This window comes from Bos taurus, chromosome 3 (genome assembly GCF_002263795.3).
Source record: "Bos taurus isolate L1 Dominette 01449 registration number 42190680 breed Hereford chromosome 3, ARS-UCD2.0, whole genome shotgun sequence".
Classification (NCBI taxonomy): domain Eukaryota; kingdom Metazoa; phylum Chordata; class Mammalia; order Artiodactyla; family Bovidae; genus Bos; species Bos taurus.
Genome location: NC_037330.1, coordinates 21,706,036 through 21,725,504, shown reverse-complemented (window position 1 = coordinate 21,725,504; position 19,469 = coordinate 21,706,036). Strand labels below are relative to the sequence as shown.

Here is a 19,469-nt window from a genome sequence, read left to right as displayed (position 1 = left end):
TTTATGTGTCTTTATAATGCATATTATTAACATTTATTTTCTTTTAATTCTTATATTGAAATATGACTCCCAGTGTTAAGTGAAACAATAATCATCTACCAGTAATAATATATATTGATATATGTTATTATATATTGCCTATGATTATAACCAGAGCATTAACAGTCTCAATTAAAAAAATGAAATTCTTAGGAGGTTACAATGGCCATATATACCTTTCAGAACTTTATAATAAATTTTTTAATCTCTATAAATGAGTAGATAGTAACAGCCTAGTTGACTACTAAGATGAAATATATTCAGTATTGAGTTCAAAGAGCAAGAGATCCTTTGGAAGACTAAAGAGAGTGAAAATAGCTGCCCTTTTCCCCTCCTAGTGATAATTCTTTGACATTTGTTTCAGCTCCCGTTATTTTCACTGGAAAATGAACCTGTGTGTAATTTTGTTGATCCTGGTTTTCATGGTGCCTTTTTACATTGGCTATTTTATTGTGAGCAACATCCGACTATGTGAGTATTTTACCCTCATATCAGCACATGATTTAAGATGAGTGTTCTTAGGGATTGAGGCTGCAGAGAGCTTCATTTCTATATTACTTTCAGTAGCTACTGTTATTTGGGGGCACCTCATACACAGCATCTTTAAAAGGTTAACACAAAATAAATATTAAATGAATGATTAGGTTATTTGTCCTGCCACAACTTTACTTCTCTTTCTACTAGAATGTCTTTCCTTTCATTTTTCCAGTTCAGGGTACTATTTTTATTTTTTGATTTGTACTGGGGATTGTTATTAGTACTTTATCAGAAAATTACTTTTTCCCCCTCTTCAACTGTCATTTTAAAAGACTTCTTCATTCTTAAAAAAAAAAGTCTCCCCTAACTCAACTAGATTTCTCTTACAATGGTAAGAAGTTTAGAAAACAATTTCTAAAACTTATGTTGTTCCACCAATCATTTACCAAGTGAGCAAGGCAGCCAAATATTAATTAGGATGATCTCTTAAACTTATGTAAAGAAAACTTTTATATATACTTATTTCACCTTGTCTCCTCTTTCTTAGTACATAAACAGCGACTGCTTTTTTCCTGTCTCTTATGGTTGACCTTTATGTATTTCTTCTGGAAACTGGGAGATCCATTTCCCATTCTCAGCCCCAAACATGGTGAGTGTATGTGGTAGGGAGGGGAAAAGTGTCGTTTAGTATTTTCTACTTTGAAAAAAATCAGTTTTTATAAACTACTTATTATGGGAAACACAGCAAGTTATTTCTCTAAAAAAATGTCTGGTTTTGAACTGAATTTTTCTTTCATCCTAGGAGGTATCAGATGCTGGTTTGGTAACAGACTTCTGTCATTTTAGAGCAGGAGTTTTGACTTTAGGTTAGTGAATGCACTTTAAGGGAATAATGGATTGAGAAAGGTATCCTTAACTTTAGCCCCCTGGTATTTTATGCAGAATGATGGGAATGTATATGTATATTTGGAAGTGAGATATCCATAAGCTCTTATGAGATTCCCAAAGTGGTCTGTGACCCAGAAGGTAAATGGTCAGTGCTCAAGTGATAATGAAGATCGTCTCTAGGGAGTGTATGTATTCTGGGAAAGAGCAATGACATAAAACTCTATTGGTAGATGAAAAGCTTTTTAGGAGTTAGTGTCTCTCCAAACAAAAAAGTTCATTTTAAATTCAACAACCGGTCGTGGACAGAGCCCTGCTTTATATGCTCATCAATGGGCAAAATCCCTCAACAAGCAAGTTCTTCTAGAACTACTTCAGAAATAAATACTCCTCCAGAATATATATACATATATATATATATGTGTGTGTATGTTATATTAGAGCACCTAACTATAATGGATCTACTGAGACTTTCATATACTGAAGCTTTTTTTTTAAAATACACATCTTTTCATTTTACTGTCCTGCTGTGCCTGTTGGAGAAGGCAATGGCAACCCACTCCAGTACTCTTGCCTGGCAAATCCCATGAATGGAGGAGCCTGGTGGGCTGCAGTCCATGGGGTCGCTAAGAGTCGGACACGACTGAGCAACTTCACTTTCCCTTTTCACTCTCATGCATTGGAGAAGGAAATGGCAACCCACTCCAGTGTTCTTGCCTGGAGAATCCCAGGGACGGGGGAGCCTGGTAGGCTGCTATCTCTGGGGTCGCACAGAGTTGGACACAACTGAAGTGACTTAGCAGCAGCAGCAGCTGCACCTATCAAGGTTCTTATAGCAGAAAACAGATTCTACTCTAACTAGTTTAAAGTAGGAAGTGGTTTATTACAGTGTATTGGGAGTTTTCAGAAGTTCTGGTAAAGCAGGGTGTCAAACTTGAGTGCTGCATAGTAACAAGAAACACCCAACCACATAGTACTAAATTAGGAGGAAAAAGAAAACCATAGAAGTTGTCACCTGCCACTTAGGACCTATGATCGGGGACCAGACATTAGAAATGGCTCCAGCTGCTCCAGTTCCCAAGTGCTGTCATCACTCCCACATTATTCACGTCTGTGTTTGAGGTCTTACATGGACAAGTGAATGTGAGGCAACCCAGGTGACATTCAGAATCTTAGCTTCAAGGAAATCTGGGAAAGAGCTTTTGGCTTTCCAGATTCTGTAGGAAAAGAAGTCATGCTAGAAAGGCAGTGAAATGAGTGGTGCCTGAGCCAGTGTCGTAAATCTGCCGTACCTCCCATGTGTCCTTTCATGTCTAGTCATTGCCTAGAGCAGGGATCTGGGGGAGAGAGGTTTTAAGACTCTTCTCCAGGAGTGTCAGAGGAAATGTGCAGTTTTTAAAAGCATGTGGAATGTCATAATAACTGTGTATTTTTTAAATAAAAATAGTTATTTTGAAATTTCACGTAACATCAAAAAGCCCCCAAAAGTTAAGAAACACCAGCATACCAAAATCCTTTATATTCTTATCGTGTCATACAAGACTTTCCACATCCTGACAACTGTTCTCTTTCTCTATCTGTCCTCCAGTCCTGCCAAATTACTTAAAGTTTCTAGAACTGTTCTATCAGCCTGGATAGTCCTTCACCTCTGTTCTGCCTGGAAAATACCTATTTATTCTTTCAGTATTCAACTCTTGTCGATTCCTCTAAGAACTTTCCTGGCCATCATTAGGAATTGTCAGTTTCTCCTGCCTCAGTACACTTATATCACCTTTAAAACTTGTGATTACTTGTTTCCTTATCTAACTTCCTCAATGACCTGTGAGCTCCCTGAGGTCAGAGACTATGTCTTATTTATCATTATATCCTTAGTGCCTGTCATGGAACCTAGCACATAATAAGTGTTTAATACATATCTATTGAATTAGTGAATGAAAAAAAAATTGGTTCTCCAAGGTGGTAGATGAGTTCAAGAATCTGACACTCTGGGTAGGAACTTAAGATTTGTTAATGTGATCAGCATGCCCATGTCATTGTGTGGAAAAATTTGGAGTAGAGAGGCCCTGATGATATACTTCTCATATAAACTGTTTCAAATGAATGCCCAGAGAGAGATTTGTCTGTGATACTAGAAATGAGGGACACAAGTGGTAAGAGGACCCCAGGGCTGCTAACAGCGATAGTGCAAGCTCACATGTAGTTCAAAGGTATGACTGATGCCTTTTCCAGCCTTCTGGAGAGCAGTCAACTCACGTAACCAGTGCAGCCAGACAGTGCCTGAGAGGAGATAAAGACTATCACATCTATTGTTCCATCCCTTTTTAAAATTCTGTGGGGATATCCTGAAGAATACACCCAGAAGAAGAGCTAACGAATAGTTTCAGTGTTAGTCTTTCCTTTGTGCTCCAGTAAATAAGCATTTTGGTTTTATTTCGGAATGTTCAAGTATCTAATTAATTTGACCCTGTAAAAGAAATAAGGAGGAAGAAAAGTTTAGGCAATAACTGGGAAGCAGCGAGGCTTACACTGCCTTTTTAGAGCTTTTCCCAGACTGTCTCAACAACCAGTGTGGTTTGTTGCTATGGAGACCATGGAAGAAACTATAAGATCCAGTCTTTACTTATGTGAAAAAATGTCTGTAAAAGTATTCCTTGTGCAGTGCCTGCACCTAGGAAGGTCGGAAGACATTCCATGGTAGGAAAGAGTAAGAGAAACTAAGAATCATATGAAGTTAGAAGGAATCTGTGTGAGCAAATAGCAGCAAATCACTTAATCCATCTGACTTTCCATTTATGAGCTAGAAAATAAGAATTATAATGGTTAACCTTTACTTCATAGAAATACTGAGATTAAGTAGATAGTATTAAAAGTACTTTAAGCCAGAAAAAGATACTTAATAAAGGGACAGTACCTTGAAGGGTAAAAAGGGCACATTTTTCCAGTTTTTTATATAACCTGTATTAATCCCTTAGGGTTTTTTTTTTAATGTAACTTGGCAATAGTTATGTATCCACAGTCAACAAACATTTGTTGAACACCTTTCATGTTCCAGGCAGTAAGTAAAGATCAATAAGACATGATTCCTTCCTGTAAAAACGATACAAATTCAAGAGATATGTGAAGAGTACCTTCAGAATTTTGGTTTATTCATTCATTTAACATTTTACAAATATTTGTTGAGCACCTAGTTTATGTTAAGTGCTAGAGATACAACCATGAACAAAAATTATCATAGAAAATTATGCAGCTAAGGATATCAAATTTATTCCAAGCCCTTAGCATCAACTTTTCTGAGGAAGTGATATTCAAGCTGAGATTTAAAGGACAAAACCAAAGGTATATTCAGCAGGAAGTCACAAGAGACATCATGTAAAGCCCTGAAGTGTATTCAAGACTGAGTAAGAGACTGAATAGAAACTAATGGTATAGATTTTTTTTATTGGGTGACCAGATAGTTGATGATATCATTTGCTAAGAAAAGTAATACAGAAAAAGGAAGATAATTTTAGTTTAGGATATGTAGAATTTGTGTTGCCTGTGCACATCTAAGTGATATTCAGTAGGTAATTAGATACACAAATCAGGAACTTAAAAGTACAGATTTATCTGTCCTCTTGGAGATAATTCCAGGAATCTAACAGATATCATCAGCTGAATGCTGTTAGGTGAAACTGGGGAAACAGGCAAGATCACCCAAGGAAAATGTAGACTGAAATGAAAGAGGGAATTCTGGTCCATGGAGAACAAAAACAGACCAAGAAAAAGCAAGTAGAGAAGGAAAACAGAAATGGTAGTATAAAAGCCAAGAAAGACAAATAATGCAAAATAGGAACAATTCAATGTCATAAATGATCAAATAAAACATGGATTGTAAAATGTTGAATTTTGCAATCAGAAGAAAATTCCTGACCATATTATGATAATGGCTAAGAGTCCAGGCTCTGGAGCTAGGCTGTTTGGGTTTAAATCCTGACTCTGCCACTTATTAGCTATGTTAGCTTGACTAAGTTACTTAACTACTCTGTGCCTCCATTTCATCGTCTGTAAAATGAGATCTTAAGTAATATCCACCTGAGTTGTTATGAGAATTAAGTGAATTAATACAAGTAGAATACTTAAAACAGTACATAGTATATAATAGGTGCTTGGTGAATATTACCTATTATATTGCCATTGTGATTTTTAGTGAAAGCACTTTCATTCAGTGTAGAACAGTGGGATGAAAGCTGAATTGCAGCCAGTTGAAGAATAAATGGACATGAAAGAACCTCCTCCATTTAAGGGGTAAATAGAGAGGGTTGGTACCTAGATGTACACTCAAGGCCAAGGACAGACTTTTTCTTAGGAAAAAACTTGAAACTGAAAGGAAAAAAATCAGCAAAGAAGGAAAGATTGAAGATAAAAGAGAGGGAGAGAGAGAGAGTGGACAGACAGTAGAACAAATTTTAGAGGAGGTAGAAGGGGCATTAGATCAAAAGCACAGGAAGAGAAGCCCTAGCTGTGGACACCGTCTTGTTCTGAAGAGGGTAAGTTAGAAGGATGATTGCAGATGTAAATGTTTGAAGATAGTTGATGTCTAATAACTTCTTCCTTACGTGATAAGCACATTAGCTAAAAAGAACAAAGATTGGAAAAATGGGTTAAAGTATATCTGCTAAGGGGTAGAGGGAGAGATGGCTAACCAAGGGCAAGAAAAGGATTCCTTGGTAGTGAATGATTTCTGTTAAGACTAGAGACCATACACTTATAATGGCATCAATGTCAGCATGCATTCTAGTAGTTTTGGGCAGCTCAGGCATGGGCACTGGGAAGGCAGAGTGTCAGGTTGATCTAGGGTTAGGAGTTTGCAGGATCAATGCTTTAGGAGAAGAGTAGGGGCTGAGGGTCCTGAGAAGAGAAGTTAAACAAGCTTGGAGTCCAGGTTCAGCAAGGAAGGAATTGGAAGGTCGGGGATGCAAAAGACTAGAAACCAGAGATCACAATGAGCTCTAAAATGGGGTAGTGGAAATACAGGCACAAGAGGACTTAAATATTGGAAGTACAGCTTCAGAGCCCGTAGAACTCCTGAATGGTCCCTCTGGTGTTAGACCATAGGAGTGGATGGCTGAAGTCGACTCTATCCTAGAAATAGAAAGTGAGACCAAATTTGAACTCGTTTTTCCCTGTGACACCAGACTTCCTGAGTTACTCTTAGCATTGCTTTCTTTTACTTATTCCAAATATATCAAAAATAGCATTTATTTTAACTACCATGCTGATTTTCAGCATTCTCAAAAAATAGGAAACAATTGATAATTGGAATAAAATTGAGTATCTAAAACTCATATACTTACTCATTCTATAAATTCAACCCATTTATTAGATGCTTTATGTGCTTCTTGGTGGCAAAAATGAATAAGACATAGCTAAAGAACTGATGACATTAGGGGAAAATATGTAGACTGAAGGTAACTGTAGTGGAAAGTATTATCTCCTATTTATACTTTTCTAACAGATTTGCTTTCTCAAAAGTACTACTTTGTTAGAGTTCACGTTACCTTGGGTAAATAGCAAATGTTATTTATTGTTATTTTACCATTACCCAAGAATAGAGATGATTCTGGAAGCATTTGGGATAAGAAGAAAATCAATAGACTTTTATATTTATTAGAGAAAAATCCACATATGAATAATTAATTTAGCTTATGTAAGTTAGCTAAAAGTAATGGTTATTGTTTTCAGTGATGTTTCCTTTTGCTGTGAGATGAAAGCCGATTTATCTGTATCACCTGGCATTAATGTGCTTTCATATTTTTAGGGATCTTATCCATAGAACAACTCATCAGCCGGGTAGGTGTGATTGGGGTGACTCTCATGGCTCTTCTTTCTGGATTTGGTGCTGTCAACTGTCCGTATACTTACATGTCCTACTTCCTCAGGTAACGAGAATTTTGTTTTTCTTTTCTTCTCATTACTTCTTGAATACATATGTAACATCATGCCCCCATCATTAATACTTAAATATTAGATCTATGATACTGCCTTTTTATTCTTCTCTGTTCTTTTGGATATTGGCCTAGGAATCTTTCTAAATGAGTCTTATTACTTATATATTGCTGGCCCTTGTTATTCTACATTTATTTTTAAAATGGCAATTTCAATCTGACCTCCAACCCCTTTCACTCCCACCTTTTTTTTTAATATAAATTTATTTATTTTAATTGGAGGTTAATTACTTTACAATATTGTATTGGTTTTGCCATATATCAGCATGAATCCGCCACGGGTATACAAAGCACATTTCTAGTGGACAGCAATGTGAGCCAGTCCCAACTTCAGGAAATTGGTTCCTCCCAAAAGTAAAACAGTAGACGACAATGCCAAGTTAGAAGTGTAGATACACATATATCCTAAATGTCACTGGATCAAGTCTAAGGAAATCTATAAGATAGCTAGTTACCTTCTGCTCCCCTGAGGCCCCAGGACTATTGGCTATTAAAAAGTGACAATAAAAGCATTTTTTTTTGCTTATTATACTTATTTTAATATTCCCCAGGAATAGTACAGTTCCTTAAATTACTGGGTAATGATTGAGGTTCCTGTGTTTCTCCAGCTGCCCTGTATTATGCCCAAAGATGGAACCCCAAACTCTGCTAACAGCTTATGCTTATTATAGGAATGTGACTGACACAGATATTCTAGCCCTGGAACGGCGACTGCTCCAAACTATGGATATGATCATAAGCAAAAAAAAAAGGTAAGCTATCAGCATATTAAAAACTTGTGCTGTTCAAATTTCTCAACAAGGAAATTTGACATGACTGGTGCTAACAGGGAATTTCATCTTATTTATTTTTAAGTTAGGGAACCACCAGAGACTTTAGTGTCTAATCTTGTGTGAAGGAAAATTTTCAAATCAACCTTACTTCCTAACTTCAAATATAAATTCTCTTAGATAAATATTAGAATATCTTTTATATTTGAAGGTATTCTACATTGAGTGTTTTAACAGTCTATTGTCCTGCATTTTTATAAACTTTTTCACAGTTTGTTTCAACCTCCTTTTCTCCAACTACTTTATAAAATCCTTCACGTCTTCCAACTATTGTTGTTGTTTTTATTATTTAAAAAGTACTTTTAAAATGTTTGTTTTCAAAGTGGCATTTCTAGAAGTTTGTGTCTCAGTAGGTAAAAGCACAGACGCTAGATTCAGACTATCTGGATCTGAATCTTTGGCCTACAACTCAGTGTGACTTTAAGGTAGTTGCTTTATTTCCTTATGTCTTGATTTACTTATCTATAAAATGGAAATAATAATAAAGACTTGAGTGACATGCAGACTTCTTAGAATAGTGAACTATAAATAGCTAAGGGAACTATTAATAATCTCAGCAGGACAATCATTTGGTTTTAATATTTTGCCTTTATTCATTCATATGAATGAATCATTCACTTAATAATTGTAGAAAGCCTAGTTTATGTTGGACACTGTACTAAATGCTGAATAGTACATAGAGATAGAATGATGAGCAAGGTAATCAATTCCTACCTTCGTGAAACTTATTAGTCTACTCTATTAGAGTTAGTATTACTCATATAAAAATGATGTCATAGAAGTTTTAAGTTGATTAATGTTTTTCCATTTCATGTGTCTTCTTTCAACACTTTCCTATAGTAAGATACATAATCAAGTCAGAAGACTTAATGTAAGAGAGAACAATAGATATTAGAATGATAAAGAGGTCCAGATTCACCAACTAATTCTTTATCTCCATTTGTATACATCTTCACTAGGGGACTGGAAGTAGATACACATGTGTATACATTTATTTACTTATATATGTTTCATTCACATTCAAACTATACAGTTTATTTTACATGAATGAATATGAATGTTGATTTTTAGAACACAACAATAAAAGCGATGTTATTCAGTATTAAAACATACTGTTTTATATAGAAACATACTGTTTGGATTCCCAGGATTATTCTCCCTTTTACTATATTTACTTTATTCATGTAGAGAGATGAATATAAAGTCATGACGCACATCAAATGCAGATGTGTACTTTTAAGCCATTTCATCACTAATCTGTCTTGGGATTTGGCTCTGATCTATACATGAACCCCTATAGACCTTGGTAAGTCAGGATCTGGGATGCCTTGTGGTCCTGCAGCATATCTTCATAATTTGAGTGGCTTTCAGAAGAATCAGCCTCCCAATTTGACCTAATTATCACAGTTCTCTACCTGGTAGAGCTAACAGTTCAAGTACAGCTAGATAAACTGCTTGCTAGAACAAAAAAATAACAGTCCTCAGAAAAATAAAACAGATTACAAAGTCAGTGAAATATAATATCTACAAAGACAAGTCTTCAGTCAAAGCTTGCTGGGCATACAAAGAAACAGAACTGTGTAACCCATATTCACGATAAAAAGCAACTAACAGACACTTAACTCCAGGTGGGCGCAGATAACAGCTTTAACAAACAGACTTGAAAACAGCTATTATAAATACATTTAAAAAAATGAAAAAATATACAGTATTAATTAGTGAACAGAAAAGGTGTCTCAAAAGAGAAATAGAAACTATATTTTTAAAAAGAAGCAAAAGGAAATTCAAAAGCTGAAAACAACAGTAACTAAAATGAAAATTTTACTAGGTAGGCTTAGCAGAGTTGAGATGGCAGAAGAATCAATTAGTGAACTTGAAAGCAGGTCAATAGAAATTATTCAGTCTGAAGAATAGAGAAATAAAAGATGAAAGAAGAATGAATGAAAATCTCAGGATGAAGCACTATCAAGCAGTCCAACAGATACCTGTAGTTGGAGTCCTCTAGGACTAAGGAGCAAAAAAAAGTACTTACATAATGGCCAAAAGCCTCCCAAATTTAGTGGAAAACATTAATTTACAGATCTAAGAGGCTTAAGTCAAACACAAGTTTGACTAGTTTTATATAGTCAGATTGCTAAAAGACAAAGATAAATAAAAAATGATGAATAGATACAGTTGTTTGTGTTCAGTCACTAAGTCGTGACCAACTCTTTGCAACCCCATAGACTGCAGTATGCCGGGCTTTCTTGTCCTTCACTATCTCCTGGAGTTTGCTCAAACTCATGTCCATTGAGTCAGTGATGCCATCCAACCATTTCATACTCTGTTACCCGCTTCTCCTGCCTTCAATCTTTCTCAGCATCAGGGTCTTTTATAATAAGTCTGTTCTTCACATCAGGTGGCCAAATTATTGGCGTTTCAGCATCAGTCCTTCCAATGAATATTTAGTATGATTTCTTTTAGTATTGACTGGTTTGATCTCCTTGCAGTTCAAGGGACTCTCGAGAGTCTTCTCCAGCACAATTGAAAAGCATCAATTCTTCAACCCTCAACCTTCTTTCTGGTCCGATTCTCACATCTGTACATGACTGCTAGAAAAGCCATAACTTTGAATAATATATGGACCTTTGTCAGCAAAGTGATGTCTTTGCTTTTTAATATGCTGTCTATGTTTGTCATAGCTTTCCTTCCAAAAAGCAAGCATCTTTTAGTTTCATGGCTGCAGTCACTGTCTGCATTGATTTTGGAGCCCAAGAAAATAAAATCTGTTACTGTTTCTACTTTTCCCCCATCTGTTTGCCATGAAGTAATAAATCTAGGGGAACCATGAAGAAAGTAATACAACTTGGAAACTACATTGCATTCACTCAGTATCCAGGTGTGGCCAATACACTTAACATTCTTTTTGGTTTTTTTTAATGCTTTTTAAAAATTTTTGTTTATTTTTAAATTTTTATTTATTTATTTTTGTTTGCACTGGGTCTTTGGTTGCTCTGCGCAGGCTTACTCTAGTTGCAGCAATTAGGAGCCACTCTTTGTTGTGGTGCGAAGGCTTCTCATTGCCGTGGCTTCTCTTGTGGAGCATGGGCTGGCTCTAGGGCACACGGGCTTTAGAAGTTGTGGCACATGGACTTAGTTGCCCCAAGGCATGTGAAATCTCCCCAGACCAGTCCCATGTCCCCTGCATTGTCAAGCAGATTTTTAACCACTGGACCACCAGGGCAGTCTTCTTTATTGTTATTATTTTAGCCAATGGCTTAGTTTAGCCTTCAGAAATACCATATGGTATTTGGTACCATTGGTACCATTTGTATTGGTCCTAACCATGAACACCAGTGCTGCTTCTTTATCCTTACCACTTCTATCTCTTGTCACCCTTTTGAGGTTAACGTTGAGTTAAATTCTTCTTTAGTTCTACAAATCTACTTTTATTAAACTCATCCTGTGTTTGGTTTTTTTTTAAGCCCATAGGCCTTGGCCTATTGTACCCTTCAAGTAACCATTTATGAACAAATGGTCTATTTTGCCTCAAAAGGACCCTGTTCTTAATATCTGTGTGATAGGCTGGAACATGCCAGCAGCCACCACTGACGTGGTAGGCCCTCCCATAAACTGATAGGAAGGACAAATGTCCCACTGATTTATTCAGTAGTAGGAAGAGATTGACATTAGAGAGAGAATGGTGCTTTAGAAGAGGCCAGGTTTGTGTGATTTTCTGATTTTTTTTTTCTCTTGTCAGCTTCTGAAAAGGAAGGAAAGAAACGTTTATTGAATTCCTACCCTGTACCTGATCCTTTATCTAGGCATGTTAGCTATTATTTTATTTTGTTCTTAAATGATAATGGTAATAAGTAAATATATTGTTTCATTGATCTTCATAATCATCCAGACATGAGGACATGAAAACTCTAAAGCCTTACAGTTTCCAAGTGGCAGATCCAGTCTTCAGATTTATTGCCAACTCCAATTCTGTGCTCCTTCACCTTTTCCACATTCCTTCTGGGAGTGTATAGTTTTCCCTCAGTTGTAAGCAGTAGAAAAGTGGGACTCTAGAATTCAATCCTTCCCTGAACAGCTCAGCAAATGAAAGGAGCAGCTATGAGACGATGAGAATGGACTTTGAGGGTCCATGCTCCTTTGCTGAGGTTTTACATTTTCTTTTTTTAACAGTAGGTCCTTGTTGGTTATCTATTTTAATTATAGCTGTGTGTCCATGTCCATCCCAAACTCCCTGACGATCCCTTTCCCCCATCCTTACTTCCCACCATTCCCCACCCCCGGCAACCATAAGTTCATTCTGTAAGTCTTTACATTTTCTTTTATTTCAGGATGGCAATGACACGGAGGACTATGTTCCAGAAGGGGGAGGTGCATAACAAACCATCAGGATTCTGGGGGATGATAAAGAGTGTTACCACTTCAGCACCAGGAAGTGAAAGTATCCTTTATCCATTGGCTTGTTTCTTTTTCTCAACTCTGGACCAAGGGCAGAAGAAAAATTAGTGTTGGGACAGGACATTCTCTTCTAAGATACCTGACTGCATCAGAGCTCAGCTGGCCAGGACTGGGCTTAGGAAATAGAAAGCCATAGATAATCCTAAAATAATAAAACTATTGTCTTTGAGTTGAAGGGATCCAAACAAGTCAGTCTTTCCATTTTACAGATGAGAAAATAGACCCAGAGAAGTTAAGTCACACAGTGGCTTGTGGCAAAGGTAAGACCAGAACTGTGGTCTCCTTAGTTCTTTCCACTACACTATTATATTTCCCAACTCCAAAAAACCACCACGAAACAGTGGCTCCCCAAATGACTGGTTTGTATATGGATTGTAAGGGCCCATTTCTAAAGCAGTCAGTTTTAGAAACAAATTTTAAGCAGCTCTTTATCTCCAGTAACTTTTTTGTTTAAAGAATCAAGGAGATTGTGTTAAAGAATTTGTCTTGGTCCAGCTGGTTGCAGTGTAAAATCTCTGTGGCTCCCAGGCCGTCAAGCCAAAATTTGGTGTGATGGACTAGAGATGAGATAGCTTATGCATATTCCTCCCATCTCTGGCCTGAGGAAGAACAAATTCCCTTTTACCTCAGTTGGAGGAAAAGAATGTAACCTGTTCTTGCTATAAATTAATGATATACCTTTCTGGTGTGACATGCAGGTAGGAATTAGAACAAACAAAAAAATGGGATGACCACAGGAGAGAGGGGGAAAAAAGGTGACTTTAAATTTATTTAAACATTTATTTCACGTCTCCTATTTCCAGACAGAGTGCTAAACTGATGAGCAGAAGATAGCCTCTTTCCTCAAGGAACTTACTGCCTAATCATGGGGGAGCCAGACATGTAACTGAACCATGGTATTCAGTGGCCTGAACTGTGCCAACAGCAGCCACTACTGAGGAGGGAGCTGAAGGTCACTTGCTGATTTGGATAATAGACAGAAAAATCACAGAGAGGAGGGAGGATTTGGATTAAAACCAATTAAACTTCTGTTTTAGAAAGGGCTATCTTTACTATTTTTATTACTTAAAAATTTATGAAAGCCAAACTTTAGGTTTAAGCTATCTTAGCAACACTAAGCCAAGTCAAAAAAGTATCAGGATTATTTAACCTCTCTGAGTCCTTTCCTAAATGGAGAGGATCATCACACAGCCTCACTGAGTTCTTGGAAGGTGGCATAGAGTAATGGAAAGAGCAGACCTCAGAGTAAGGCAGCTCTGACTTTGCTTCCACGCCTATTAGCTGTGTGACTTTGAGCAAGATATTTGACTCTCTGAGCTTTACTTTCCTTATCTGCAAAATGGATAATGACACCTATCTCATGGGATTATTGTGAATGATAGAAGATAAGATCTGTAAAGAACTGAAGAAGGTAATGTCTATAAATCTCAGCCTGTATTAGAATTCAGTAAACATTAGATCCCTTTTCCTAGCATCGTATTTATTCAAGATAATTCAAGAGAAAACTTTGCTGTATATTTTAGGTGTTTTTCTTACTATGTAACTAACCTTTTGAGATTTCAAAAATGACATTTGACTTAAGCTAACTAGATAAAGCAAAAATAAACAGAACTACCTACCCGAGCCACTTTCAAGCTAGTGTAAAACTGAGTGGTAGGTGTTTGGTGGTGGTGCTCTTAATGGTAAAGCTTTTATACACCTGTGTCTGAGATTGAAAAAATAGTTCTGAAATAGTACTGCTGGCTATGAAGCAGGAAATTGAAAATATGAGCAGTTCCTAGGACCCGCTATAGAAGAAACCAAAAGCATGTGCTTTATTCATTGCTATTCCTTGAAACTTCTGTGTGATTTAAACCTTGATGCCCATTTTGTGCCAGATCTTACTCTCATTCAACAGGAAGTGGATGCTTTGGAAGAACTAAGCAGGCAACTTTTTCTGGAAACAGCTGATCTGTATGCTACCAAGGTACAGAGCAAGGAAACTGAAGTGTGGTTTTTACCAATGTGATTGAAGAGAGAGCAAGACTAAATAAGCTTTGTAGCATCCTCTGTGGCCAAGCCATGTAAGAGGCACCTCAGTAGCTTCAGTATCAGTCATGAAGCATTGATACCTGGATTCTTTGTGACATTGCTTCTACCAGTAGCAAAACCCTTAATGAAACACTCTCAAAAATGGAAATTATTGGAATAGTCAGAAGAAGCTTTTAATCATCTAGAAAGGTTGCACACGTCACTTCCTACTGATGGCCAAGATCAAGAAGGTGGTTCCTATGGTAGCTCCTGTGATTGTTTTTTATTCTCTTGCAAGTTAGTAATATTGTAAGAGCAGTAAGATATCTGCCATGGTCTGTTGTTATTGTTTATTCCCAAAGTCATGTCTGACTCTTTTGTGACCCCATAAACTATAGGCCACCAGGCTCCTCTGTCCATGGGATTTCCCAGGCAAGAATACTGGACTGGATTGCCATTTCCTTCTCCAGGGTATCTTCCTAACCCAGAGATCGAACCCAAGTCTCTTGCACTGGCAGGTGGATTCTGTACCACTGGGCCACTAGGGAAGCCCTTGCTGTGGTCTAGCTCTATTTTAAAGGCGCCAGATTAAGAAGAAACCTAACTGCAAAAAGCAACTTTCCTATGTACACCTAAAATGCAATGTAATTTAAACATGCAAAATCTATTACTTAAGATTGTTCCAACTATTTTAATCCTTTTTGAGGATCACTTCACAGGAATAGCTGCATAGGATAGAGATAAACATAGGCTTTGGAGACAGGTAGACCTGAGCCTAACTTCCCTTACTCACTAGCTGTGTGTCCTTAAGCAAGTTATTTAACCATTCTAAGCCTTCATTTTCTTATCTGTAAAATTAAAAAGGACATACCTCATAAGAGTTGTTGTGAAGATTAAAGTAGATACTGCATGTAAGGTGTTTATCCTAATTTTTGGTTTAAAGTAATCATTTAGTAAATTTTCCCACTACTACTATTATTGTTATTTTAATATTATTATCATGTGTGGTTTTAATTCTTAGCCTGAACAGTGATTCATAGAGGCAGAAATATTTTTGTAGAATGTAAATATACATTTTGCTAAGACTAACCATGTTTTGTGTTTGTTCTCCCTCAGGAGAGAATAGAATACTCCAAAACTTTCAAAGGGAAATACTTTAATTTTCTGGGTTACTTCTTCTCTATTTACTGTGTTTGGAAAATTTTCATGGTAAGTATATTTTTTTAATTGTCAAGGTTTAGATAATTTGCTCTAGTAATGGCAGAGAGAAAATTGGGTCTGATTGAGGCTGTGAACTAAGTTCCAAATCCAACTGCATCAACAGAGCATGTCATCTTTCACGTATCTGAGCCTCTTCCCTCTCTTCTTTTTGGGTCACCTAGAAAAGGGAGGTTGCATTTTTCTTCTGTCAGAAATCATTAGTAAGTTCTTAGGTTGTGAAATATATGAAGTGACTATAGAAGTTTCCTGTTTTACGCCCTACTCTTCATATTACTCATGAGTACATGACTGTATATAACACGACTCCAGCCTTCAGCTCAGAATAGAAACCACCTGTCCTTTTTAATAATCTGTATATACCCAAAAAAGTAAATTCTAAAACATATTCCTACAGATAAATTCATCTTCTGTGCTTCCAGCTTTTACTCTTTTGTGGCTTGCCCTCCCACTCTATTCTTTTTGTGCATTTTACGCACCGCTTTATTTGTCTTTACTTGTGACCCATCTGCAGGTATTAATGGATTTCAGTGTGATTATAAAAAAGGCTGATTTGACTTTCTGGTTTGATGACTTTCCCACTGAGGCTGTGCTTGCACAAAGAGGAGCTTTGTCAGCTTGTTAGTTAATTTTGATCAGTGTAGATGAATGGAGGATTCTAGATTTAACAGATCTAAATGTTATAAAAAATTGATGTTAATACCCATGCAGATGACATTTTTAAATCTTGACTTCTTCAGTGGGAGAGGATAAATAAAGATAGTGTATTCAGGTATCAAGTATTCATATTATTAAGCTACTAAAGGTTTTTCCTGAGATGCAGCCTTTAGGAGAGTGTAACATTTTTGTGTGTATGTGTGTGGACCATTTGTTTATTTTTATTTTTTTTAATTTATTTATTTTAATTGGAAGTTAATTACTTTACAATATTGTATTGGTTTTTAACAGTTTTATTGAGATATGATTGACATTCAGTAAACTGTACATATTTAACATATACAATTTGGTAAGTTTTGATATATGCGTATACCTGTGCAACAGCCATCACCCAATCAACATAGAGAACATATCCATCCATCACTTCCAAATGTTTCCTCAGGCCCCTTTGTCTCTCTATACTTTGTAGTATTCCACTGTATGGATGCACCACAATTTGTTTTATCTGTTCACCTGCTGATCAATATTTGTTTGTTTCCTGTTTGGGAATATTAGAAATAAAGTTGCTGTGAATATTTGTCTACAAGTCTGTTTTTGGACATGTGTTCTCTTTTCTCTTGGGAGAAAGCATTTGCTTGTAGAATGGCTGGATCATATGGCAGATATGTTTAACTTTTGAAGAAATGGCCAAACTTTTCCAAAGAGGTTGTACCATTTTACATTCCTACCTGCAGTATTTGAGAGTTTCAATTATTCCACATCCTTGCTAACACTGTGTAGTCAGTCTTTTAAATCTTAGATGTTTTAATAGATACAAGGTGGTACTAAATCATTTTAATTTGTATTTTCCTAATGCCTAATGATGTTGAACAACTTTTATGTGCTTTTTTGCCACCTGTGTATCCTCTCTGGTGATTTATCTATTCAGATTTTTTGCCAGTTTTTTAATTGTGCTCAGTCGTTCAGTCATGTCCAACTCTTTGCAGCGCATGGACTGTAGACCGTCAGGCTTCTCTGTCCATAGAATTTTCCAGGCAAGAATACTGGAGTGGGGTGCCATTTCTTCCTCCAGGGGATCTTCCCAACCCAGGGATTGAACCTACATCTCTTACATCTCCTGCATTGGCCTGCGGATTCTTTACCATTGGGCCACCTGGGAAGCCCATTTTTTAAATAGGTTCATTGTTTTCTTTTTGTTGGGCTTGAGAGTTTTTCAGTATATTCTGGTAACCTTTTATCAAATATGTGATTTTAAAATATTTTCTCCCATCAGTGACTTGGCTTTTCATTCTGTTAGCAGTATCCTTCAAAAATCAAAGGTCTTAATTTCAATGGTGTCCAATTTATCCTTTTTTTATTATAGATTATGCTTTTGTGTTGTATCTAAGAAATCTTTGTCTAACCTGGGGTCACAAAGATTTTTTTTCATATGTTTTCTTAATATGAAAAATATAAAATAGAAATTTTACAGTTTTAGATTTTACATTTAGGTCTGATCCATCTTAAGTTTAATTTCTGATACAATATTGGAGTATGAATCCAAGTTCACTTTTTTCACGTAGATATCCAGATGTTCTAGTACCATTTGTTGAAAAGAGTATCCTTTCTCCATTGAGGCAATTTTGCAATTTTTTCAAAAACTAATTGACCTTATGTATATGGGTCTGTTTCTGTTCTCTTTTTTTCTGTTGAGATTTATATGTATCTTATATATTTACTTCTGCCAATACCACACTGTCTTGATCAATATGTCTTCCAATCCCTGAACATGGTACAACTCTTCGTTTATTTAGATTTTCTTAGTTTTTCTCAGCAGTGTTTTATAGTTTTTGGTGTACAGATCTTTCTCATTTTTCATCAGATTTATCTAAGTATTTAATTTTTAGATGCTATTATAAATGACAGTGTTTTTATAATTTTCATTTTCAAGTGTTAATAGTATATAGATATACAATTGATTCTTATATATTGATTTTGTATTCTGTTACCTTGCTAAACTCTCTCATTGTTTTCCTACATAGACAGTTCCATCCTATCTTCTCCTCCTCTTCAAGCCTTACTGCACTGACCAAATCCTCCCATAACAGAATTAAGTAAAGCAGTCACCCTAATCTTGTTCCTGATCTTAGGGGGAAAGCATCCAGTCTTACACCATTAAGTATGGTGTTAGCTGTTGGTTTTTCCTAGATGCCTTTATCAGATTGAGGAATTTTCTTTTATTAATAGTTTCTTAAGTGTTTTTAATCATGAAAGCATGTTTGATTTTGTCACTTCTGCATCTATGGAGATGATCATGTGGTTTTTCTTTTTTAGTCTGCTAATACAGTAAAATTAATTTTTGAACATTAAACTGACCTCACATTCCTGGAGTAAACCTTACTTGGCCAGGTGTATTATCCTTTTAATGTTTTGTTAGATTTAATTTACTAATGTTTTGTTGAAGAGTTTTTGCATCTATGTTTATGAAAAATGTCAGAGTGTAGTTTTCTTGTTAACGTCTATGGTTTAGGTGTCTAACCTTAAAGAACAAGTTGAGAAGTATTTCTTTCTCTTCCAGCTAGTAGAAGGGTTTGCATGGAATATTAATATATTAATAAATTAATGAATGTGATATATAATTAAATTCTATAATTGAATGTTAATATATAAATATATTAATAACTTTATTAAATGGAATCATGCGATGTGATCTTTTGTGGTTGGCTTCCTAACATAATGTTTTCAAGGTTTATCTATATTGTAGCCTCTATCAGTAAATACTTCATTCCTTTTTATGATCAAATACTATTTATTCCATTATATGGATATGCCACATTAATTTAAAGTATCCACTCATTAGTTGATGAACATTTGAGTTGTTTTATTGTGACAGTTCTGGCCACAGTAAATAATGCTCTTGAGCATTCATGTATAA

At 36.0% G+C, this 19,469-nt stretch overlaps 1 protein-coding gene across 8 annotated transcripts in view; it reads left to right on the top strand.

Moving 5' to 3' along the window:
* The window catches only part of GPR89A (G protein-coupled receptor 89A), a 59,019-nt gene that overhangs the window by 16,743 nt on the left and 22,807 nt on the right, over positions 1-19,469 (top strand). For all 8 annotated transcript variants that reach the window (XM_059884902.1, XM_059884905.1, XM_059884901.1 and 5 more), the window contains exons 4-10: positions 404-510; positions 1,064-1,165; positions 7,199-7,319; positions 8,057-8,137; positions 12,544-12,653; positions 14,548-14,636; positions 15,797-15,889. In XM_059884902.1, coding sequence (XP_059740885.1) covers positions 404-510; positions 1,064-1,165; positions 7,199-7,319; positions 8,057-8,137; positions 12,544-12,653; positions 14,548-14,636; positions 15,797-15,889 — 703 coding nt within the window. The remainder of the gene's footprint in view (positions 1-403; positions 511-1,063; positions 1,166-7,198; positions 7,320-8,056; positions 8,138-12,543; positions 12,654-14,547; positions 14,637-15,796; positions 15,890-19,469) is intronic.